This window comes from Ambystoma mexicanum, chromosome 10 (genome assembly GCF_040938575.1).
Source record: "Ambystoma mexicanum isolate Mex_15411 chromosome 10, UKY_AmexF1_1, whole genome shotgun sequence".
Classification (NCBI taxonomy): Eukaryota; Metazoa; Chordata; class Amphibia; order Caudata; family Ambystomatidae; genus Ambystoma; species Ambystoma mexicanum.
The window spans coordinates 1,372,028,637-1,372,051,223 of record NC_090932.1 but is presented as its reverse complement, the minus strand read 5'-3'; the positions used below and the strand labels follow the sequence as shown (position 1 = coordinate 1,372,051,223).

The 22,587-nt window shown below is 41.3% G+C and overlaps 1 protein-coding gene across 3 annotated transcripts in view; it reads left to right on the top strand.

Annotated features, from left to right (window-relative positions):
- KIAA1671 (KIAA1671 ortholog) overlaps window positions 1–22,587 on the top strand; it is a 1,398,419-nt gene that overhangs the window by 1,299,099 nt on the left and 76,733 nt on the right. For all 3 annotated transcript variants that reach the window (XM_069619385.1, XM_069619384.1, XM_069619386.1), the window contains 3 exons: window positions 8,875–9,049; window positions 15,826–15,941; window positions 21,159–21,301. In XM_069619385.1, the coding sequence (XP_069475486.1) occupies window positions 8,875–9,049; window positions 15,826–15,941; window positions 21,159–21,301 (434 nt within the window). The remainder of the gene's footprint in view (window positions 1–8,874; window positions 9,050–15,825; window positions 15,942–21,158; window positions 21,302–22,587) is intronic.

The following is a 22,587-nucleotide window of genomic DNA, read 5'->3' as shown; positions in this document are numbered from 1 at the left end:
ATAAGAGAGGACTCTTAAGAAACATGCCTATTGAACACTCAGAAGACAATAGATCTCTTGTTCAGTATGGGTTTCTCCATCAACGAGAAGAAATCCAGCTTAGACCCCGGTCAAGTCAAACAGTTTCTGGGGGCTCTAATTCTGAACAAGGACGACCTCGTAATCCCCTCCAACGCGAGGGTTCAGAGCATGCTGTTTCAGATCCCTCAATATGTAGCCAGTTGGGAAGTGACGGTACACAAGGCCATTCGACTGCTAGGAATGATGGCGTCATGCAGGGGCGTTGCTAGGGGGGGGCTAAGGGGGCTATAGCCCCTGATCTTTTGGTTGTAGCCCCGGATAGAATCTCAGGAGCTACAGCCAAAAGACTAGCTAGCCCCCAGTCCCAACAGTTCCGACATCAGCTTAGCCCCGGGTCTTTTCCAGACCTAGCAACTCCCCTGGCGTCGTGCATTTATTTAGCTCCTCATGCGCGGCTGCGCATGCGTCCCATACAAGAGTGGCTCAACAGCCAGTGGTGTCAGGCCAGCGGACAATGGGAAGATCTAATAGTTGGCTCGCTAGCCCTCGTTCTCTCCATGCAGTGGTAGTCGAGGGAAAAGCTCTTGAAGGGGAAGACCTTCACCACCCCTGCAGCAGAAGCCACTCTCACAACAGACTCATCTCTGCTACAACAGACAGCGCATGAAGTGTGTTCACCACAAGTAGCGTCAAACCACATAAACCTGTTAGAGCTATTGGCAGTATTCAAAGCATTGAAGTCCTTTCAGACACAGCTACAGGGGAAGATAGTTCTGATCTTGACAGACAGCACCACAGCCATGTATTACCTGAACAAATGGGGAGGCACAAACTCTCCAGGGCTAGCCAAGCTGTCCCAGAACATTTGGATGTGGGCTCTCAAACACAAGATGTTCCTGCTGTCCCAACACGTTCCCGGCGAACTCAGCCTTCTGGCGGACGTGCTCAGCAGAGATTTCCCCTACCCATAGAGTACGAATGCCGTCTACACGAAGACATCCTCTCCTACGTCTTCGCATAATGGGGCTTCCCAGAGATCGACTTGTTCGCCACTCAGGAGAATGCCCAATGCCAAGACTACGCCTCCAGGTACCCCCAGAACCGATCCAAGGGAACAAGCTCTGGATAACATGGTCAGGGAAATATTTTTACGCCCCCCCCCACACCCCTACCCAACAAGATAGTGCACAAGATGCTCCAGGAACCAGTCACAATGATATTGGTGGCTCCCATCTGGGCCTGCTAACCCTGGTTCTCTCATCTGATGGAGATGTCCCCTCCTATTAAGTTTCCCTGCCCGTACAACATGTTGTCTCGGGACAGAGGGGAAACACTACACCCAGGCCCACAAACCCTGAACTTAGCGGCCTGGTTCCTGAGGTCATAGAGTTCATACACCTTCAACTCCCTCAGAGATGCATGGACATACTTAGGGAAGCTAGGAAACCTAACACCCAGTATTGCTATTCCAGTAAGTGGAAATGCTTTGTCATCTGGTGTAATACCAAGGGCATCAACGTTATTGATTGCTCTCCTACCAACATTGTATTGTACCTGACCCACTTGTTAGACTCAGGTTTTTAATTCCCTAAAAGTTCACCTAGCTGCTCTCCCAGCCTACACTATGTCACAACATAAGGTGTCTTAGTGGAAAATACCTGTTATTAAGGCCTTTATGGAAGGGGTTAAGAGAATTCATCCCCCCGTTTCTAACCCAGCTCCCGGATGGGATCTAAATGTGCTATTGACCAGACTCATGGGGTCTCCCTTTGAACCAATGCATAAAGCAAGTATAAAATACCTTACTTATAAAACGGCCTTCCTAGTGGCTATCACTTCGATTAGAAGGGTTAGCAAACTACAGGCCCTTTCAGTTCTAGACCCTTTTGTTACAGTCCACTGGGATAAGGTGGTTCTGCACACTCATCCTCGGTTTGCGCCTTAATTCATTTCGAAGTTCCATGTGAACCAATCAATTGAACTACCCACTTTCTTCCAGAATCCCACTAGCATGGCCAAAAAGAGCCTACACACACTAGATGTGCGCAGAGCAGTCATGTTTTACCTGGAAAGAACAAAACCACTGAGGAAGACAAACCAGTTTTTCGTTTCAGAGGCAGCTGGTAGAGAAGGGGATCCTATCTCTGAATCGGCAATCTCAAGGTGGATTGTCAAATGCATCACACTCTTACACTATTGCTAAGAGAGAACTGCCCTTCAAGCCTAGAGCGCATTCTACTCGAGGCACTGGGGCTTCCATAGCATTCATTGCAAATGTTCCCCTAAAGTCCATTTGCAAAGCGGCAACCTGGAGTTCTGTACACACCTTTACAAAACACTATTGCCTAGACACTCATTCTAGGTCTAATTCTCAGGTGTGACAAAAGGTACAAAGACATATTTTCACTACTGTTCCTTCTCACAACCCTCCTCCACCTACCGGTACTGATTGTTAGTCTATGCATAGCATGTGATTCTAAGCAGATTAACAAGCATCAGAAGATATGCATTACTCACCGTAATACCATTTCTGATGATTGTATCTGCTTAGATTCACATGCGCCCACCCTGCCTCCCCTCTCGGGTGGAAGGAACATAAACGTCTTACTACTTTCTCTCTTTATGTACTTACTCTCGGTGTCCGGTGAAAGGTTTGAATCCAAAAGGATCGAATGCCAAAGGGCCGAGTCAATAGGACCTAAAACGAAAGCGTTGAATATTTTAAAAAAATATATATATATTTTTTTTTGGTTTCCATATAGGTTTTGACCACAAAAAGGGGGTTTGGGGAGGGACCCCCTAAAAATAAAAAAAAATAAAAAAATAATTCAACCCTTTTGTTTTCGGTCCTTTTGATTCGACCCTTTTGTCATTCGTTCCTTTTGATTCGATACTTTGACCTATAACCCTCACTCACAATAGCCTGGGCTCCCTCATGGCAGAAAAAATACAATCGGAGTACCTCGGTGCGTGAGGGATTTTGGGTACACTACACGTCACAATAGGGATAGTGTTACAGACACGCCTATGACGACGTCTCCTTTCGGTCCCCGAAAGATAAGATGCAATACTCTGCGGTTTGGACCATATGCACAGCATGTGAATCTAAGCAGATACAATCATCAGACATGCTATTACGGTGAGTAATGCATGTCTTATTTGAATTAAGATAGTACACTCTAGTAACATTCTAGAAAACTGCACCTTCTTTTTCATTTCTATTCTCAGTTGCTGAGTGCTTTTGAATATAAACATGTTTTCTTTGTTTAGTGCCTCCTGTATCCTCATGCAACTTGTTTAGCTGATAACCATATATTGCAGAAGATGCGAAAATGCACGCCATCTTTTGTAACTTGGAGCATTGCTGCTATTAACTTAAAATGCAATGTTTGTGATTTTCTTCAAAGGGGCTCCATAAAAAACCTGAGCGAGGCACTTGCTGAATTGCATCTAGGTGGGGGCAAGGAAAGGTAGGGAAAACAACTATATGTGCCCAATCATTTCACTATATGTGCCCAATCATTTCACTTCCTATGTAAGGGTTACACGCAGTGGTCTGATCAGATTTTACTCCTTACTTGGAATCAAATGATCTTTAAGGAGTAAAAAAGGAATTCGCTTTGCCAAAAGGCCGATTAAAAAATGTTCTTTCCCCTTAAAATTCCTCTTGAGATCAAGCAGCAATATTATTAGAACTACATTCTATTGTACTGCTCTGCTGGTGACTGATTCATAAATATGAGTGTTGCTTGGTAGGTAGAAGCAGGGCGTATGCTGTGATTTGTTCATGGTCTCCCAGTTTTTGTTGGGCTGATTTGTGGTCCCAATTTGTTGTTGGCGAAATGTTCCTGCTTTTACGGCGTAAAATTGGGTTTTATGCATGCCTCTTATCTGTAGAGCTAGTTTTGAGTAAGTGTTATCACTCTTCTGTTCACAGAACAATGTAATGTTGACAGTAAGCAGTGGCACAGGAATTCTTAATATCACACTCTTTGGTGTAGTTGTTCTGATGCAATTGTCCTGACACACTATGGCCCTCATTCCGAGGTTGGTGCGAGTCATGGCGCTATTAGCGCCGTGACTAGCACCAACACCGGTACCGCCACCGACTTGGTGGTATGGGGATTTACCGGTCTATTCCGAGCTTTGCAGGACCGGTAAGTCCCCATCTGAAAAGCCATTCCCATTTGTGCCCCCACAGGGCTCAATGGGAAGGGGGAAGGCGTCAATAACGGTACCACAAATTGCGGTACCGTTATTGACCCTGGTATCCCTTTGTGGGTCCCGTCCATAACGCCTGGTGAAACCAGGCGTTAAGTGAGGGACCCGCGAAGGGACCTCGGAATAGGGTGCAAAGTGATTACCGGCAACAGTGTCATTACCGGTACCCGGTATCCCTTTGCGCCCAGGTGTTAATGACCCTCTCTGAGAGGAATGTTCTCTTGGCCCATGACTTAATTAAAGTGTCAAATTAACTCTTATTGACATGTTTTCTAGCACATTTCTTCTAGCTGCCATTGTTTCATCTGGCAAATAATCTATCATGTCGGAATTGCTTCCCAGCCACATCAGTTGTGATGAGCAATATTTGTTTTTTGTGATACATATGATTGTTAATTCCAATGGCATAGCACACTTTGTGCATTGTCTCTGAGCAGTGTCAACAGATCAATTGCCACAACGAATCTATTGTTTATACTAGGCATACAATGTTTTTGTGTGCATAAGTGTACTTTTGCTTGGTACTATGGCAGATTTTGAAGTCTTGGACTGGCTGGTGAGCTCTCTTTATAATCGCATCCAAAACATTTCTTTAGCCTACATCTTTTTACAAAGTGTGGTAATAAGTAACTTGTACACTGATTTTGAAAAGATGATCAGAGATGATCGCTCACAAAATGACTTACCTTGTTAGTCTGTTGCGTACATGAAAAATAATGTGCGCACACAAAAGCCGACCACTTTCACACTTTACGGAAAAATAATTTGAGAGAACATTGGTTGGGAGTGTAAAAGTAAGTGATGATCCGATTGAATACGTTAAAATCAAATCGGACCTCATTGTATGCTAGGTTATGTTTTTTAAAGTAGGCTGATTTACGGACAATGAAACAAAGCAAACCTTTACAGTTCGTTTTTGGTTCAGTATTTGTGAATTTGAAGGATATGGTACCACTGTTAAAAAAACGAAAATTGCTTATAGATTAAGGGATAGAATCTGGACTTGGTGGAGAACAACAGATTCTTAACATGTCAGAACGGATCTATGTGAAAAAAATGAAACTAAAAAAATGAGGCTCCATACAGCGGAGCGAAATGCTTCTCATTGCGAAAAATGTCAAGCGCATTGAAATAATTGTCCCCTGCTTTCCATGTAATGGAAGCGTGGGACAGCCCTGCACCTCCTGAATCCCATAATGCCAAACTAGGTGAGCGGGGGACAGCTCTGCAATCCCCGCTCCGCTTGTTCGACATTTTGGGATTTAAGATTTTCAACCGTGCCGAATGCGCATTCGACATTTGTTTTCTCTCATTTTCGGTCAATCCCGCCAGACCTTATCAGACACCTATAATAGTTTAATTGCATGTAGTAGCTCTAGTTGGGTATTCTGGAGTAGCAGGCATATAGTATGAAATTCCAAGTATATTTTGAAATTCGTTGTTAAACGAAAGGGAGGATAACCATTTGTTTGAGGTGTACAGTTTTGTGTGAAAGCAAAATGACAAATCAGTCACTCGTTGCAGGATACCGTTCAGAAGAATTGATCGATTAAGGCAGAGGTAGGCAACCTGCAAAACCTCTAGATGTTTTTGGCTCGTCTCTCCCAGGGACCCTCATTATTCACTGTATTGGTTCGGGCTGAAAGGATTTGTTAGCCATATGGAGAACTATAGTTGTGCCTATACTATTCTTAAGACATGGTGTGGTTTCTTTTCCTTTTGTTATTTACACTTTGTAAGATTTGTATGCTCAGATTTGCCGAAGACTGTAAACAAAATTAAACAAATACCACCAGCATCAGAAGAAATTCACATGAGATGAGTAATAAAGAAGTGGAGTGAGGGACACCACTTTTGGCTGTTCATCACAACGTTGGAGGCTATATAAACCTCGCCCCCAGTCAATGTCGTCCACCCATTTCTGAATCAAACATTAAGGAAATGATAGTTCACAATGAAGAAGGGGGCACAGAATCTGTGGAAGGTGAGGTAACAAATGTGGCCCTTGGTGAGCATTGGAGGATCTATAGGTTTCCATGGCCTGTTGTATTGGATACAAAGTAATCTACTGTTGAATGTCATGTCAACAGTAAAAGGCAAGAGGGTGTGCTAATCTAGCTGTCAAAGGTCCATAGACCATTTTAAAGGCCTGAGCACTGCGGTGAACTTTACTGAGGGACCTAGTTCATTTAACAGTCATAATAGCCCCTAACATCATTCAGGCTATTTGCACCTAGGAATATTGACCCGGGCTGTTTTGTTCAAAATGGTATATTTGCTTGAGCTCCGCGACTAATGTAGTCATAGCGCAAATAATGTTTATACAATTAGAAAAACCTAAGCTAAAATGGCTTCCATATGAAAACAAAAGGTAGCTTTGACATTTGGTCTAGCATTTCACATTGGTATAAGAAAAATGCCAATGACACTTTACCACTGCCCCAGATGTCATATGCCACTTTTACATCACCTCCAGAAAATTGCAAGTGGCACTTTCTCAGTGGTTTACGTTTATGTTAATATTTTTACTAGAGGATTTCACTAGGGCACTTGCACATTTACCCCAGAACAACCCCATGCCATTTACATGCTGCCTACTAAATATTGCCCCTGCCTCTTCCCTTCAGATTCCTTCCATATCGCTTTCATAATACCCTACATTGTATTTTCCCAGTGCCACGTTCACATTTATCCTTGACTTGCCCCAGCACCAATTACATATTTCACCCCCAACGGTCCTATGCCACTTTAAAAATGTCTTCTAGAATTGACCTACACTGCTTTCACAGTGCAACTAGATTTTCCTCAAGCTACTTCTACATTTCCTCCAGAACCACTGCATGCACTCTTCGCATTGGCCAATTTGTTGGCCAATGTCAGCCTCCCAATGCCCTCTGGACAGTACCTCAGACCACTGATGCATACATGCACTCAGAGGAAAATATGTAAAACAAAAATATCTGCTCTGATGTGGTCTGTCCTTTGATTTCTTTGGATACCCAACAGACTTTGGCTGCAGTAGGGGCAGGGACAAGCACTGCTGCTAGACGCCCCCCACCCCCTGGGCCTTGCTGGAATAACAGCCTGACCAGGAGTGGAGTTACTCACCATGCCCCTGCTTTTGCAGGGTCATTGTGTTGGCAGGAACAGGGTTTTATGATGCCAGTTTTCTTGTCTTGCCCTATGTACTTTATTTCTCAGGCAGGGTATAGGGTTGCTGATATCCACGTCTGACAACCCGTTGCTCCCTTGCACTATGTGCTGGGAATGTGTCAGTGGTGAGTTTACACCAAAGTGAGCTCTAATGAATGTGCTGGACAACACATGCTGCTGGCTATGCTCAGTCATTGTATTTGCACTGAATCTGCAAGTAAAATCCTTGTAGCCAAGGAGTGATTTTCAGGCATATATTCACTCCTTAATACAATTGATGGTATAATGTGCTGGGACCGGATCAGATTTTAAATTGAGGAGGAATGTAGGTGCCTTCTGTGCCCTCCGCTGTCTTCAAGCCAGCAACTTTTGCATGTCTGATATAATATTAATGGAATACCTTTACATGACAGAAGGTAACTGCACTGAGTTGTCTTGAGTTTCTTAGTCAAGTTTGAAGTTTATCAAATATTGATGTTCAAAGGTTTCTATCAAAACCGTACAATAGAAGTACAAACCGTTTGTAAAATATTTAAAACAGCTCATATTCCGAAATTCTGTTAGATATTACATTACCATATTGAAACCTTTCAAAAAGTACTTTAGTTTAAAACATAAAAGGTTTTCTGGTGACATATATACAAACAAGTGGTGCATCCTGTATTGGCCTAATATCATATCTATCAAAGGTTTTCAATATTGAAAAATTTCCATTCGTCCATATTAAAAGTAAAAATGTAATATAGACACACATGCAAATGTTTCAAACAAATAAAATATTTCAGATTATGTACACCTTCTTCATTTAATGGGTGTTCTATTTTATTCTACAAATATAATTCCAAGCCCCTGTCACCTCCTCCGTATTTACCTATAAAATCTGCTGTTCGTCCAATACCTTTTTGTGCGTTTACGTTTTCAACTGATTGCATAATCTGCCATAAATCTTCTAAGAACATGTTTAAAAAAATACTCTTACTAAAAGGTGTAATACACAAGCTATCCATTTCTCATATATTATTTATTACTTTAACTTTTTCACTAACCCAATTATGTGTTACCACAAACTCTTTCTCGTTTCCTATACAATGACTGACCACATTTATGTGTTGTATCTTGTGCATACAGTGAACATTAAGAAATGTTAATTTGCAAGCTGTTTCTATTAATGGTGAGATGAAAAACCTGGTAAGATGCGTGAGACATTAAAGCGCATTGAAGAGGAGGGAATTTGCTATGGTTATCCATATAAAAATGCTCTTTGTTTTATAATCATTTAAGTTAGTGGGTTGGGATCTTATGGCCCTTATCCATGCACATTTCCCATTTCTTTTTTCTCTTTTTAGCCCTGGCATTACTTTCACAAATACTGTTTCACAGAATTGCAATGTAAATTGTTTTCATTGTGCAAGAGATTTCATGCAAATCTTTCAACTTGCTTTACAAGCCTTAACACATCAAAAATACTTTGATTTCTAGCCACCTTCTGTGCTGGATTCAAGTGCACTGAAGAACCGTGTTCAGCTCAGCAGGCGTAGTCATCGTCGGGCCCCAACACTTCAGACCCAAAGGAAAAGCAAGTCACTTCTGTCGGAAAGCAAATTTGCAGTTATAGAAGAAACTGACAGCACTTGGATGTTCAAAGATACCACAGGTACTCGACAAAACTATTTTGTTTGTGCTTCCTAGATGACAAATGCATTTAGCGTGTATCTAATGATGCTTTAATTCCCTTGTATTCTACATTATTGGAACTACATATTATATTTAAAAATCTCAGACATTAGCATATTTATGATTTTCAGAATGCAAGAGTGACATAGACCTTGGCAGGAGAGTAAAGCTAGGCCATGGGGTGAAGAGTGATCTGATAGAGAGAACTTTAAGAACAACCAAGTGAAGGGGGTCTTGAACCCACGGGGGGTCACACACACCCCCAAACAGTGATTAAGAAGAATACAAAGCTTACATGTAAAAGTGACACTCAGGCCTTGGCAGGAGAGTAAACCAAGACTGTGGGTGGAAGTGAAATCGGAGAAAGAAAACTGTGTGAATGAAAACATGGAGTACCCAATTTGGTAGGAGAGTGGACCAAGGAGGGGGTACTGAGAAAAGGGCTTGGGACCCTCAAGACGGCTTGGGAAAAGGTGTCCAAGCAATTCCTCCTTGTTGCAGGGCCTTGAAGCTAGGCCCACTAATTAAAGATACTCATCCTGACAACTAAAGACATAGAAGATACCCTTGGGAGAAGTGGAAGTACTCGGGTGGGGGGGGGGGGGAGGAGGGTCGGGGTGTTGGTATGGGGGGGGGTGGATTAAAACCCTTTGAGTCTTCTGGAACTTTTGCTTACTTTTATACACCTTTTTGGAACTTGTATTTTGTACTACAAGGCCGGGCTGAACGTCAGTAGCCAAAGATACATTTCCCTTTTCACCTTGTGTTGATTTTAGCATGTGACAGGTTAGGAATTTGACACATGGCGGCAAACTTTACTTTGGACATTCTGACACATACAGTTTCATTGGCTAGTTTTGTTGAGGCAGGGAATCCCCTCTTGCAGGTAGGGTTAGTTAGGATTTCCTCCAGCCCACCTTGATTTTGTTATTAGTAAAGGTAGCTGCCAATCAACATGCCACCCTTGTTCCAGTCTTACTCCTGCACACTCACACTGGTGAGCAAATTAGCAGTTATGACTATTAATAACAAACAGGCATGTGTAAACTACCTATCATACATTGCTTGTTCATCGTGGTTATTCTTAGGATTTCCATTCTATGAGCAAGGGTGGGCTTTCCTTCAGATCTATATTAACATGGACCGCAGAGATAAAAAAACTCTATAAACTGAGCCTGAAGTTACCTAATTCTTCTATGTGCAAAATGGATGCCATCACTGCTCAAATGCTGAGTGATGTTCATTACGTTTCTTTATCTTGCTCTTGCTTTAATATTATCCCAGCATACCTGGCTTTCATCTGAAATAAGACATGAACATAGCAGACGTCCATTTATACTTAAAATTGTTGTTTTAATTGCAAAATGAATGTTCCTCCACCTCTGCTAAAAACCACTGCAAAGAATCTGCTTGAATTGTCAGTTAATCTCTGGTTTCATGAACATACAACCCTTTAGGTTGAAAGTGTCTCCCGCATGCTACATAAATGGTTCAAGATTGGATTCTGATAATGATCAAAATGAGCTAGTCCCGTGTTATTCCACAAATCCTTCCATTAATTATTTCCTCAATTTCCAACGCAGAGTCCAAAACTGACCCATGAATTATAAAGCATTTCCTCTACAGTGCCACTCGCTTGGATCCAGGGGGTCAAAAAATCTAGGAAATTTAAAATCAAATTTGATTGTATAGAATATGACTGGGTATAACAGCCATTGCCACCTCTTAAAATATGTGCCACTTTGTGTGGTAAGTGAGACCCATATTATTGTACCCTGGAAACCCAATAAGGATAGTTGAAGACTGTAAGTCATACCAGCCTTTATCAATACTGAATATGTATAGCAAGATTCTTTCGGAAATTATTGCCTGACCAATCAGTTTTTATACCTGGGTGACCAACTGCAACTAATTTGAGAAAAAAAGCTTGATGTCATTTCACTTGTTGACCCCAACATCATCGCAGTGGCAGCATTATTAGTGCTGAAAATTCATTTGACTGCCTTGAATTATTTACTGTACTGTACTGCATGGTTGTCGGTGCTCCTTTTTTGTTGTTTTTTGTTAAACTGTTATATACACCACCTATGACGTGATGCTTCTCAAATGCTTCTACAGCATCTACTTTTAAACTAAGCAGAGAAACCAGACAGCGATGCCCATTATCAGCAATATGATTTGCTTTAACGATTGAACCTCTAGCCTGCCTGCTCAGGGAGTTCCGTTGTGATTCTCCTCTATAATCACTCGATTATGCTGTCTCTTTATGCAGACAACCCTCTGTTATATATCGAACATACTTGAGTTAATCTCCCATCCTTTATAAAAGGAATAAAGGAATTCAGATCTTAGTCAGGACTGAACATCAGTTGGAGTAAGTTTGGCTTCCTTCCTCCCTACTGAGTTAACTTCTAAATGGGCTGCACAATTGGGGTTTAGATGGTTGCAAAATGGAGTTAAATATCCAGGCATTGCTATCACTAGGTCTCCAGCTACGTTATGAACTTAACTGTGTTTCTCTGATGAAGGCAGTGAAACGATTAGTAAAGCGAGGAATCAAATTTCCACGCTCATGAATGGCACACATCTCCCTAATTAAAATGATCCGACTGCCCCAAGTGTTTGTTTTTCGAATGTTACAATTAGATTCCCAACACTTTTAAAAAAATTAAATCACTCCTTTTTCATGGAATTGTTTTGGTGTCCAAACTGAGAATTAAATCTGATACCCTGACCTTTCTGTACATATTTTGGGGACTGGGAGTGCCTGTTCCGGAAGTATATGCTTGGCTGTCTTCGGCTTTGCACTCGGTCCTGTGGTATTCTCTGCATGAATCAAAATGTGCAACTTAAGACATTGCTGGTGGTCGCTGATTCACTGCAGGAAGTCCTCCTTGCTCCTTCCAAGGCCCATTCTCAAGAGCTGAATGTGGTGGACGCTAAATGTCGGGCTTGGTATGCACTACATAATAAATTTACACAACTAAAACCAAATACACCCTTATTGTTCCTCAGTAGAGTTTCTGAATTGCCATTTACTCAGGGTGAAGAATATGGTAAGTTAGTGCTTATGATTGGTATTGCCGGGCTGGAAGATCTGTATGAAAATGACACTTTTTTTTCACTTGCCAAACAGAAAAGGGGGCGTTCCTCTTTTTCCCACATGCTTGTGTATTATAGAATTTGAGAGGAAATGACTTCCACATTTCAGGGATCTGTTACAATTCCATCAGAAAGTTGTTTGATTTATATACATGTCTTAACATTATTTGGCTGCTGTTTCAGTCTGTCTTTTTTTCAGGCCCCAGGTCTGTGTAATTGTTAGTAAACGTATTGCAGGGGGCAATTGTAATTTTAGCTACACTGACTTTTGAAGCTAGTCACATCTGTATATATTTGTAAACTGCCATTGTGTGTGTGTGTGTGTGTGTGTGTGTGTGTGTCTAACTAATTTCAATGTCATTTGGCGCAAAAATGTATTCCTATAGTTAAGGAAGTCAAATAACTAGGATTTAATCTGAGTCTGGTCGTCAATTCAATATCTTAATATAGAGTTGGAGCAAAAGCCCATCAATACATGTGCCAGTTAAAAAAAACTCCATGCTACATTTTGTCAATTTTCACTGGTACCCTTAATAAAATTTTATTATGGGAAAATAATTCCAGCTCTCCTATATAGAATATAATTCACTCCTCACTTGCGTAAAAAAAAAGTAATATCGATTGGGATCGAGTAGAAGGCTGCATATGGGGAAAAAACACTCTCTCTCCGTCAATCGTTACCGATTGCTAAATTAAGAAATGAGCTCGGCGTACACTCTATTCAATATCAATATCACTGGAAGGTGTTAAACTTGTTTAGAATTATCTTGGTACCCCTCGAGCATACATTATGCGAAGATATAGACCAACACACCAACTCTCGTATAAACGGCTTCCTAAATAATATCCAAGATGAAGCTCTTAAGAACATGATGCAATGTGATTGTTCCAGTCAGACAATCATTGAAAATCCTGACAAAGTCAAAAAAGTGCTTATGCGCACAGATTTGATAAAAAACAGAGTTGCAATTAGTAATCTAAACAATATGAAAAATGTTCCTCTGAGTGAGAAACTGAGCTCCTATCTGTTGCCTTATATTAGGTTTCCTAATCCTTTCTGGCGAAAAGAATTCATGAGTTTCCGATTGGGTCTGACAAAGTCCAATGAGACTGACAGAATTTGGAAGAAACTAGACGCCTCGAGGGAGAAGGTCTTATTCAATACATGCAACATGTGCTGATTGTTTGCACAGCCACCCTCGCACTCAGAAATAAATACTTTGTACATGTTGTCCCTCATTCTTCTTGGATCTCAGCCCAGGATTTTTGGCTAAGACTAACAGCCGGGAAATTCATTTCATTATCAGTTGCCTTGTTGAAACTATTGAATGAACTGAACTTTATAACATTACCACCACAACCCTTCAACAAATCACATCAGAAAAACTCCTGTTGAAACGGCATGATGTACTATTACATATACCAATTGATTGCTTGTTGATTGACGCAGCATAGCATTGTTATAAACAATTTATTTAACTTGATTCTGCTTTTTATTTAACAGTTATGCTATTCATGATTTGAATAATTTAAGTACAAAAACTGAAAGTGCACTTTCTTTCATTTTTATATATTTTTTGTTAAATTTTTGTACAGTGTGTAAAAAGTCCTTTTGTGTGACTAAATGCACAATAAAAAAGAAAAGTGTGTGTGTGTGCGTGCAACATTTGTGAAACCAAATAGTTATATGGCTTTTAGCATAGCTTGTGTGTAAGTAGCTGAGATATATTCTTCTAATATTATGATTGTCACCCTCCATCGATTATTAGATCTAACCTTATACATGTTAGCTACTACTGGAGAGGGATTTTCTTTAATTCTAGTAATATTACTAGATCTACAAATCCCTCTCCACTAGTATTTAACATGTATGAAACTGTAATGAACTTCAGGTAAAATGGCTCTATAACCGCTGGGAAAAGGTCTGGCAATGTACACTTGATGAGGAAACTTGGAGGAGGATATGCAGTTAGGAAAGTCTCTTTAAATTAAATACTGCAATTTAAATGTTTGCATTGGGCATACTATGCGTCTGTCAGGATGCAGCAATGTGACCCTGCATTTACTGTTGCATGCCCTAATGCAAATATTGGGATGCTGACTTTGCCCACCACTCTTGGGTGTGCCCAAAAGTACAGGAATTCTGGACCGAAGTCCCTAAAAAAAATGTTGGGAATAATGAAAACTGATATACACCCAGAGCCTTTACCGTGCCTGCTGGGGAATTCACTGAAAATTGGTAAGGCCCTGGGACGATTTGTAAATCTGGCTCTCCTAGCTCACTGCATTTACTTGGGTGTGTTCCCACCCCCTGACTTTGTCAGCTTGGTTCGCTGATTTAGTCTGGGCCAATATCTGTGAAGAAATATGTGCTATGTTATGTTGATTTGTACCATGTAACGCTGCCGTTTGCATAATGTATAGGGAACAAAACCCTCCTAGGTCTTGTGATTAAGTAATGAAGGCTCTGATACGCTGTTGCCAGGATGGCACTTTTGATTGAATAATATTTACAAAATTGACATTGTCACAATTATTGGGATAGTGCGCATGGTATAGTATGTATGAAAAGAGAGGTTAGTGTTTAATTGGAGCAGTGTATTGGAAAATATACATCTCTCTGGCTTGGTAATAGTTGATGATTGTGTTTATCAAAAGAGAATTCTGTTTAATTGAACTTTCAATAAAGAGACTGTTAAAAGAATCAGCTAATATTAGTTAACATTGAAGCCATGGTTGTTTCTAAATTATAGTCACTGATTATCTGCAGACTTGTCATTACTTCATTCTTTGTATGTACTGTTTAAGCAACTTATTAAGTTCCGATATTGGCTCAACTTACTTTTCCAGGATGTAGACTGCATCAGTTGCAATATTCTTCATTCAGTTATATTAATAGCTGCTTTTCCAGTTTTTAAGGTTTAAGTCTAGTTACAATGTATGATTTGGGTGGAGTTCTCATACTCCTCCATCCTCTGGCATTTTTTGTTATGTCAATACAGAGATACACACTCAAAGATCTCTTGGATCAGGGCCTGAGAAGTCTCCATTAATATATAGTAGAAACATCTGGTTCCATATAGCAGTGAAAATAGAAGTCATATAAAAGCAAGTTTGACCACTCCCAGCTATGTGATCAGAGCTTATTAAACGTTCATGTTATTTTTGTGGCAATAGAAAAATACTATGGAAGAGAGGGACTGGGGATGGGAGAGGGGGAGAGTGGATACGTTTCAGACAAAGAATGTATGAGCAGCAGTTTCCTCTTGGGCTGCAGAATTTAAAATATCAGCAGATAATCCTTCTTAAGCAGTGGCCCTAATCAGTCTCCTCCACCTTTCATTTAGCAGCAATGGACTTGAATATTTACACTTCGCAATCAAGGTAACTTAACGACAGAATTTCTGCCTTTCAGTGGCAGCAAATGGCTTGCCTTCCAAATCCTTCAAGCAAAGGTGCTATCTTAATTATAGATTGGCACACCACCTTAGTAGAAAGTGAGGCTAGGTGTTTTCCATGAGAAATACATGGGGCTGTCTACAATCTATGTTTATAATTGGAAAATAACTGAACTCACTTTGTGTGATGTGAATAAACCCATTCTACTTCTGTCCTTGAGTTAATGTCATATACAATTGTTTTCTTTTGTGTTAGATGAGAAACCAAAAAAAGAAGAGGAGTCAGAAGATGAAGATGAAAAGCCATCAAAAGCAGTTGCACAACCACAACTCCTTCCCATGTTTCCAGGCATGGACCCTGCCATTCTAAAGGTGATAAACATAAATCATATTCTCTTGGAAGCTATACTGCCTGTGTTGTTGGGTTGATAACAAGTGCCCACAGAAGTAATATCCACTTCAGCCTCCATAAGGTCTTTCCATAGTACGTTTTCAATGTGATAGTACTGACAGCGCCGTTAGCAATTTGTGGTACTCAAGACATTATTAGCTATGTTCTTTTTCTCACTCACAATGTTTAAAATGTCACCATTCAATTTCTGTATCAGAAAGGAAGGCATGTAATTTTCTTGTTTTTTGAACAAGCAAAAATGTAAGGTGTCTAAGAATCAAATTAATTTTGTACTGATTACATTTGGTCAGTCTGTCTTCCTGCTCATGTTTAAAAATGGTAGTATCCACTTTTCCTCTCTTGCCCACTTACCTTTTTGATGTGTTTTGTCCTTATGACCGACAACACATCTTTGCCTGCTTTCTCACCTTAAATACGCCTCTGCTTGCTCTCAGGGACTCTGCTCTGCTTTTGCGGTCCTACCCAGGGAAACAAACAAAGTTGGTAAAAAAAATGGTTGTATGGACCATTTGGGACGAATTCGGTCTGTACTAAAAACCCAAAGCACACAACTGCCGAACAGGAGCAGGGGTCCCCCGCTCCCTTGAAAATGGAAGTGGGGGACCCAAAAAAAGAGAGACCCTGCAGTGTCGAATCGGACCCACGTTAGCGGGATGGAACTGACGCTGCAGGGGTACAGCGTCACCCAGCAAAAAGGTAGCTAGGGGGTGGGAGTTGTCTAAAATATTTGGGTTGTTTTGGTGAAGTAGAAGCTGATTTGCAGCGAAATAGGCTACAGATAATTATGCCGTGATTGTTTCTACTTCGGGAAAACAATCCAAATCCATTACCCAGTATCTGAACCCCTGTGAATCACTGTACTCTCTTAAGGTGTTAGTCAAGCCAATTCTTGTGTTCTTTTTGGCTACTCCGTGCCTGTATTGATACTTCACATGCATGAACATTTTTTACTTTCAATGCTAGAAAATAAAGATATGCGAACGTGACATTGTCTGGATCCACCCGAATGTCCACAAAGCTAGGCCTTGCTGACTCATCACCCCTAATTGAAGCATGACATAACCACTTAGCGACAAGATTAATGGGAAAGTTGGGAGGAAATAACAGATTTGTGAAGCACAAATCCTCTGCCGAGAAGAATGAGAGAGGGTATGTATACAACCTGTTAAGCAGAAGGTCTCTGAATGGGTCCTCTTGGGCTATCTTGCAGACTAAGGGACGGGCTAGTAGACAGTCCTGCAATGAGGCTGTAGTTGGAGGCGATTAAATATACTCCACCCAATCACATAAGTAATCACAAAAAGAGCCCAGAAGACACCTCCTTCACCCCATGACACGAGGATACAGAAGGAAGACTTCAAGAACCAGGAGAGGGAAGAAAGGCCACAGATACCCAATGGCAAGTTGATGTGTGTGAAGAGATAAGATGTTTACAATCAGGGAGCTGATGCACCAAAACCCAGGGGATGATCTTTGAGTGCACCTGCGGAAACATGAAAGAAATCATAACTAGTAGAAAGCATCAAAGGACGAAATCAAGAAGCCTGAGAAGAACAGACATATTGATATTCATATTGATCTTTTATTTGTATCGAGCTCATACACGTGTCTCAGAGCGCGACAAGGCAAAGGAGGGGAGAAAGGGAGAACAAAAACAACGATCTTACTAGGGCCAGTGACAATGAGAACACGCAAGTGCAGGAGAGAGGGAAGGAGGAAAGTGCAGGGGGGGTGGAAAGTGAATGAGAAACAACAACAAATGGTAGTGCACCCAGCAAGTGGCAAGTGCTAGGTTAAAGGTACAGACCAGGGGTGTCTGATAAGTGCAGGGAAAGGGGGGACAGTAGGGTTACAGATCCATACCCAAAGTGCAAGGGTTGCTCGGAGGCAGTGCGGGTGTGTGGCAGGGTGGGAAAGTACCTGGGCCCGAAATCAGATGGTAGGCAGGTGCATGATGACAAAGCAGAACAGATCAACAGGGGAGAGGAGGAGAGAAGGCAGAAGCAAAGAGGAAGTTCTTGAGGTGCTTCCTGAACCAGAGATGGTTCTCCTCAAGATTCAGGGGGCAGGCAGACTTTTCCAGAGGGAGGCCCCCGCTGAAGACAGAAATCTACCCTCAGCATGTTTCTTTGAGAAACGACTGACCCTGATGGAGTTAGAGGATGAGCGTGAAGTGCCAGACAAAAGAGATCACGAAACAGACATTGGAGAATTCTAAAGTGGCCTGTTGTCTCGCATCAAAAAGAAATCTGCATGAGGGGGAAATATAGTTGTATCACAATAAAGCAGTCTAGATTCTGGAATCCAAGGAGAAATATGAGTGTATCATAAATGGGAAGGACACAGCAACGCGAAACCCAGATCCTTGAGGAACGCCATCAATAGTACTTTTATGGGTTTTATGTGTAACACAGTCAGAAGAATTCAGCTGCTTCTAACCATTGTAGACCAAAGACCTTCTACTTGTGCACAGCAATCCTGTACTGCCAGGTTTGTTGTCCCCAAGGCTGCGAGTGATGGTGCGTTGCTGGGATTGCCAAGCAGAGATCTTGGCGGCTGAAATTTGTTGCAGGTGTGCTGCATGTGAGTCCTGGCACGTTGTCAGTAATGCCACCCATCCAGTGATTGATAGGAGGTAACACAGGAAGACCCCATGCAGCCTGCACTCTGGTCACCCATGTGTGTGTGCTGGTTGTCATAGATGGCTTCAAGAACACACCAACTCTCGAAAATGGTTCAAGGGTTTTTATTTGAATTTCTAGAAATGGTTCCACTATGGGCCGTCCCCTTCTCTTTTGGCTGCCATGGGCTTTTCCCTCCCTAGAACAGCTGTCCCTAAACCCTGAGGTTGTCACTAGAGATCGGTAACCCTTACTGTCTATAATCTTACTCACTGGCTGTGATGGCCTACATGCAAATACCTTATCTATCTGACTCCCTCTGGGAATTCCTAAGTGGATCCTATCCTGTCTGCCCACAGAAATACCAATGATCTTTACTCCTTGGTTAATTGCCTTCCATTTAAGAAGGGTCCACTTGCCCTTTACTTTTATGCCCTAGCGCTCCTCGCCATGAGCTTCTCGTGTCTACATTCCATTCCTCCTACTCTCTTCCCTGCTATTCCATTGACTATGTCTCCCATCTTTCCCTCATACTCTCACAGGTAGTATAGCTCAGTGGCAACGCGCTCGTCTTGGCAGCAAGACGCAGAGCAGCATAGGGTTGAATCCCGGGTCCACGCTTAGAAACCTCTTCGTTATTCAGTGCGATATAAATAACCAATTCGAATTATGTCCCTCCAATGTTCCTCTCTGCTCCTTACCTCCATCCTCAGATCTTCTCTCCTACTCTTCCCAGTATTCTTTGCTTTTCCCATGACCACTACAATCTGCTACTCCCTCCCACTACACACTTCTCCTACTACTCTCAACTACACACTCCTAGACTCCACCTGCTCCCACAGTCACCTTCATTTCACTCTGCCACCCTTCTCAAACTACTCTTAATCACACACCCCTACACTATTGCTTTGTCTCACTCATGCTACTTACATACTCCCACAACCAAGCACCACATTCACTCAGCAAGCAATTCTGCACCTTTGACATGCTATTTAGAATTCTCCATGCTCTTCTGCACTGTCCATCCTCCATCTGATCTCTTGGTCCTCCCCCTCCCTTTACGTCACTTGAACAAGCCCAAATTACCTGGTCTCTTTGTCTTTGTCACGGTCTCCATTCTTTCAATCTCTGCCGCCTCTGGGGCCTTCACCCTTTTTCTCTTGTCATGGCTTGTGCCTTTTTCCTGCTCCGACTTCCCATTGGTCAGAGACTTCATCTTCACCGTCAATAATTTTCTTGTGAAAGACCTCTGCATTTGCTTCCTCTGCCCTTTTCTTGAATAGGACTGTGGTCCGTTCTCTTCTCGGCTGTCTTTTGGTCTCTGCTTCAATCTCCTTCTCTTCTGTATTTCTGGTCACAAGGTTTTAGTCACATCCGGTCTCCAGGTTTTTCAATCATTCTCTACTATCCTGGTCTTACAATCAGCCTCTCTTCTCCAGAAGTTGAAATTAAATTCTCTCCAGGTCTTACAATTTGCCTAGCAACCCTCTTCTTTCTGGCTCTCACAGTCAGTCCTTCCACTCCAGATCTTCCAGTCCGCCCCACTGCTTTTTTCTCCTGGTGTTACAATCTTTTGTTCCATTCCATCTCTTATAGCCAACCCAGAAATCTTCCTTCTCCTTAATACTACAATTCACCATATGTATCACAAAACTCTTCCTTTTTGCTCGGAATGTGGGCTTTTACCATGAAATCCAGCTCTTATTTTGAGCACCCTTACTGGTTGCTAATTCCACCCCTGGTGCTAATACTATAACACAAATGCGAGAAACATGACAGTAGAACATTGGATGAAGCCCTGTGCAAGAAAGGGGTGCAAAATATAATCAGTATGACTTGCCTGATCCTTCTTCAACGCCTGATGGAACAGTTTGTTGTAACCTTTTCAACAGGCTAGACTCATCGGGTATGGCCATGCGCAAACCTAAAATTTCAGCTCTGTGACCAGCAGCAGATACTTGAAAGTGGCAGGTCTGGGCTTGTACTGTCAGAAGGGGACTTATTGTTACTAACTGTGGTTTCCACATTCCAATGCCATATGTTATTTTGGTTCGTGGGGTTGAATGTAGTTTATATAATGGATATATTTTAAAAGACCCAAGTATTCAAATGTAAGTTTTAGATTTTTTTTTCATGCTCTTCTGTGTAACTGTCAGTGGTTGAAGTGGGCGGGAGTGGTTCAGAGCCCTGCTCCTCTACTAATTTTTTATTAAGTTGTACTTCTAATTCTATTTTTAAAAGAAACCATTCCGGAATGGTTTTGTTTTAAAATAAAGATGTAAGAAGAAGTTGAAATTTGCACTACAGTGTAGCGCAGTGAACATTCCCTTAAACGGCAGGTGCATTTGTTTGGGGGTTTGTATTGCGTGTTGCGATGGGGTTTGTGGGGAGCGGGGGCAGGCCAGCAGGGGACATAGTTCCACTGCTTCTTTTCGTACACTTCGACCTCTGGTTATTATAAAACCTGCCAGATAAATCTGTTATTGTACCTTAAAGCAACATGCAACCATGTGGATACACATTTGCGTTCACTTTTTGTCTCGATTATTTTTATAGGGTCAGCTTAGAAAAAGGCAGGAATCTGACAGCCCCATGGAAATATCAGGAGCCACACATCTGTACAAGTCCCCTAAATCATCACTCCAGCCGGGAGCTTTTGGAGGAAGATCACTGCCCTCTGCAGCGGAAAATGGGGACAGGTCTGGAAATATTAAATTGTCTGCAAGCAAAGACATTTGGAAAGGAGTCCTTTATTGCTGTGCTGGTTAATTTAATTAATGGAACAATTTCTTGATTTGAAACATTGTATGTACAATCTTTGTTTTATCCCTTTGTGCTTACCCTGAACCAAAATTCCTGATTGGAACACAAGGGATAAAGAAGAAAACAGCAGCTGTAGAATTTACATCATTTGTTTATGAATGACTATCTTTTAGTTTATACTTTTGAAACAGTAATTTAAGAACAACTGGGTGCATCCTAGTCAGCGATCAATCAATACAATTTAAAAATTAGGACATAAATAATTAGATTTGTAAGCTATATATTCCTGAAGTATTGTCACTGGGTGTGTTTTGATTATTCCCTATAATCTAGGACACATAGCACACATGACACATTTTGAGAATTTATGTTACAGAAATTGCAAAAGATCAACAAAAATGACTGTAAGAATAAATGTCTTACAAGATCTGTTTAAAACATTTTTATTAAAGACTATAGTTATAAATTGCCATTTTGTCAGATGAGATCAGAAAATAGTTGGCGCACACATTTCAGCATTTTGATTGGTCATATTTTTCTGCAACCTCATCAGCACAAAAGCATTTCTATTAGCATTCAAGGTTAATAATGTGTGACTTGCACAGTTACATTGACATCTTACTTTCGAAGATTGAAGATATTTCTTTTACTAAGTATTCTTTTTACTGAACTATGGCACTAATTTCCTACTCCTCTTCAATGCAAAAATCCCACTGCGTAGTCTACGAGAGGAAACACGCTGTTAATAGATTAAACGTGATTCCCCTAACTTTCAGTGCTGGGGAAGTCACCCACAGCATAGTAAATAAATACAGGAAGCTGCTCTACAGAAAGGAAATCATAACCTGCCTGCTGTTGTATCGTTAATCGTTACATTTCAATTCACGCAATCATCCCTACATTGGAAAACAAATAAGAATGATTATTCTAGTTACTAAGAGTGTATTTGGCCGCAATATAGACACACAAATTGACATGTATTGTTTGATTCAAAAAGTAAAAACCGTTCTTCGAACATAGTTTGTAACAAAATAATTCCCTTAATTTTCTCTGAAAACATTGACAAGTATTTATATCAGAAATATATATTTGCTACAACCCATGGTTCTTTTGATTCTTGGGCTCAATAAAATGTGTAATGTTGGAGACTGTGAGGAAGGCATGATAACAAGCAGTAGACACAGACACAATGGATATACGTTTGAAAACCTTTATTTATGAA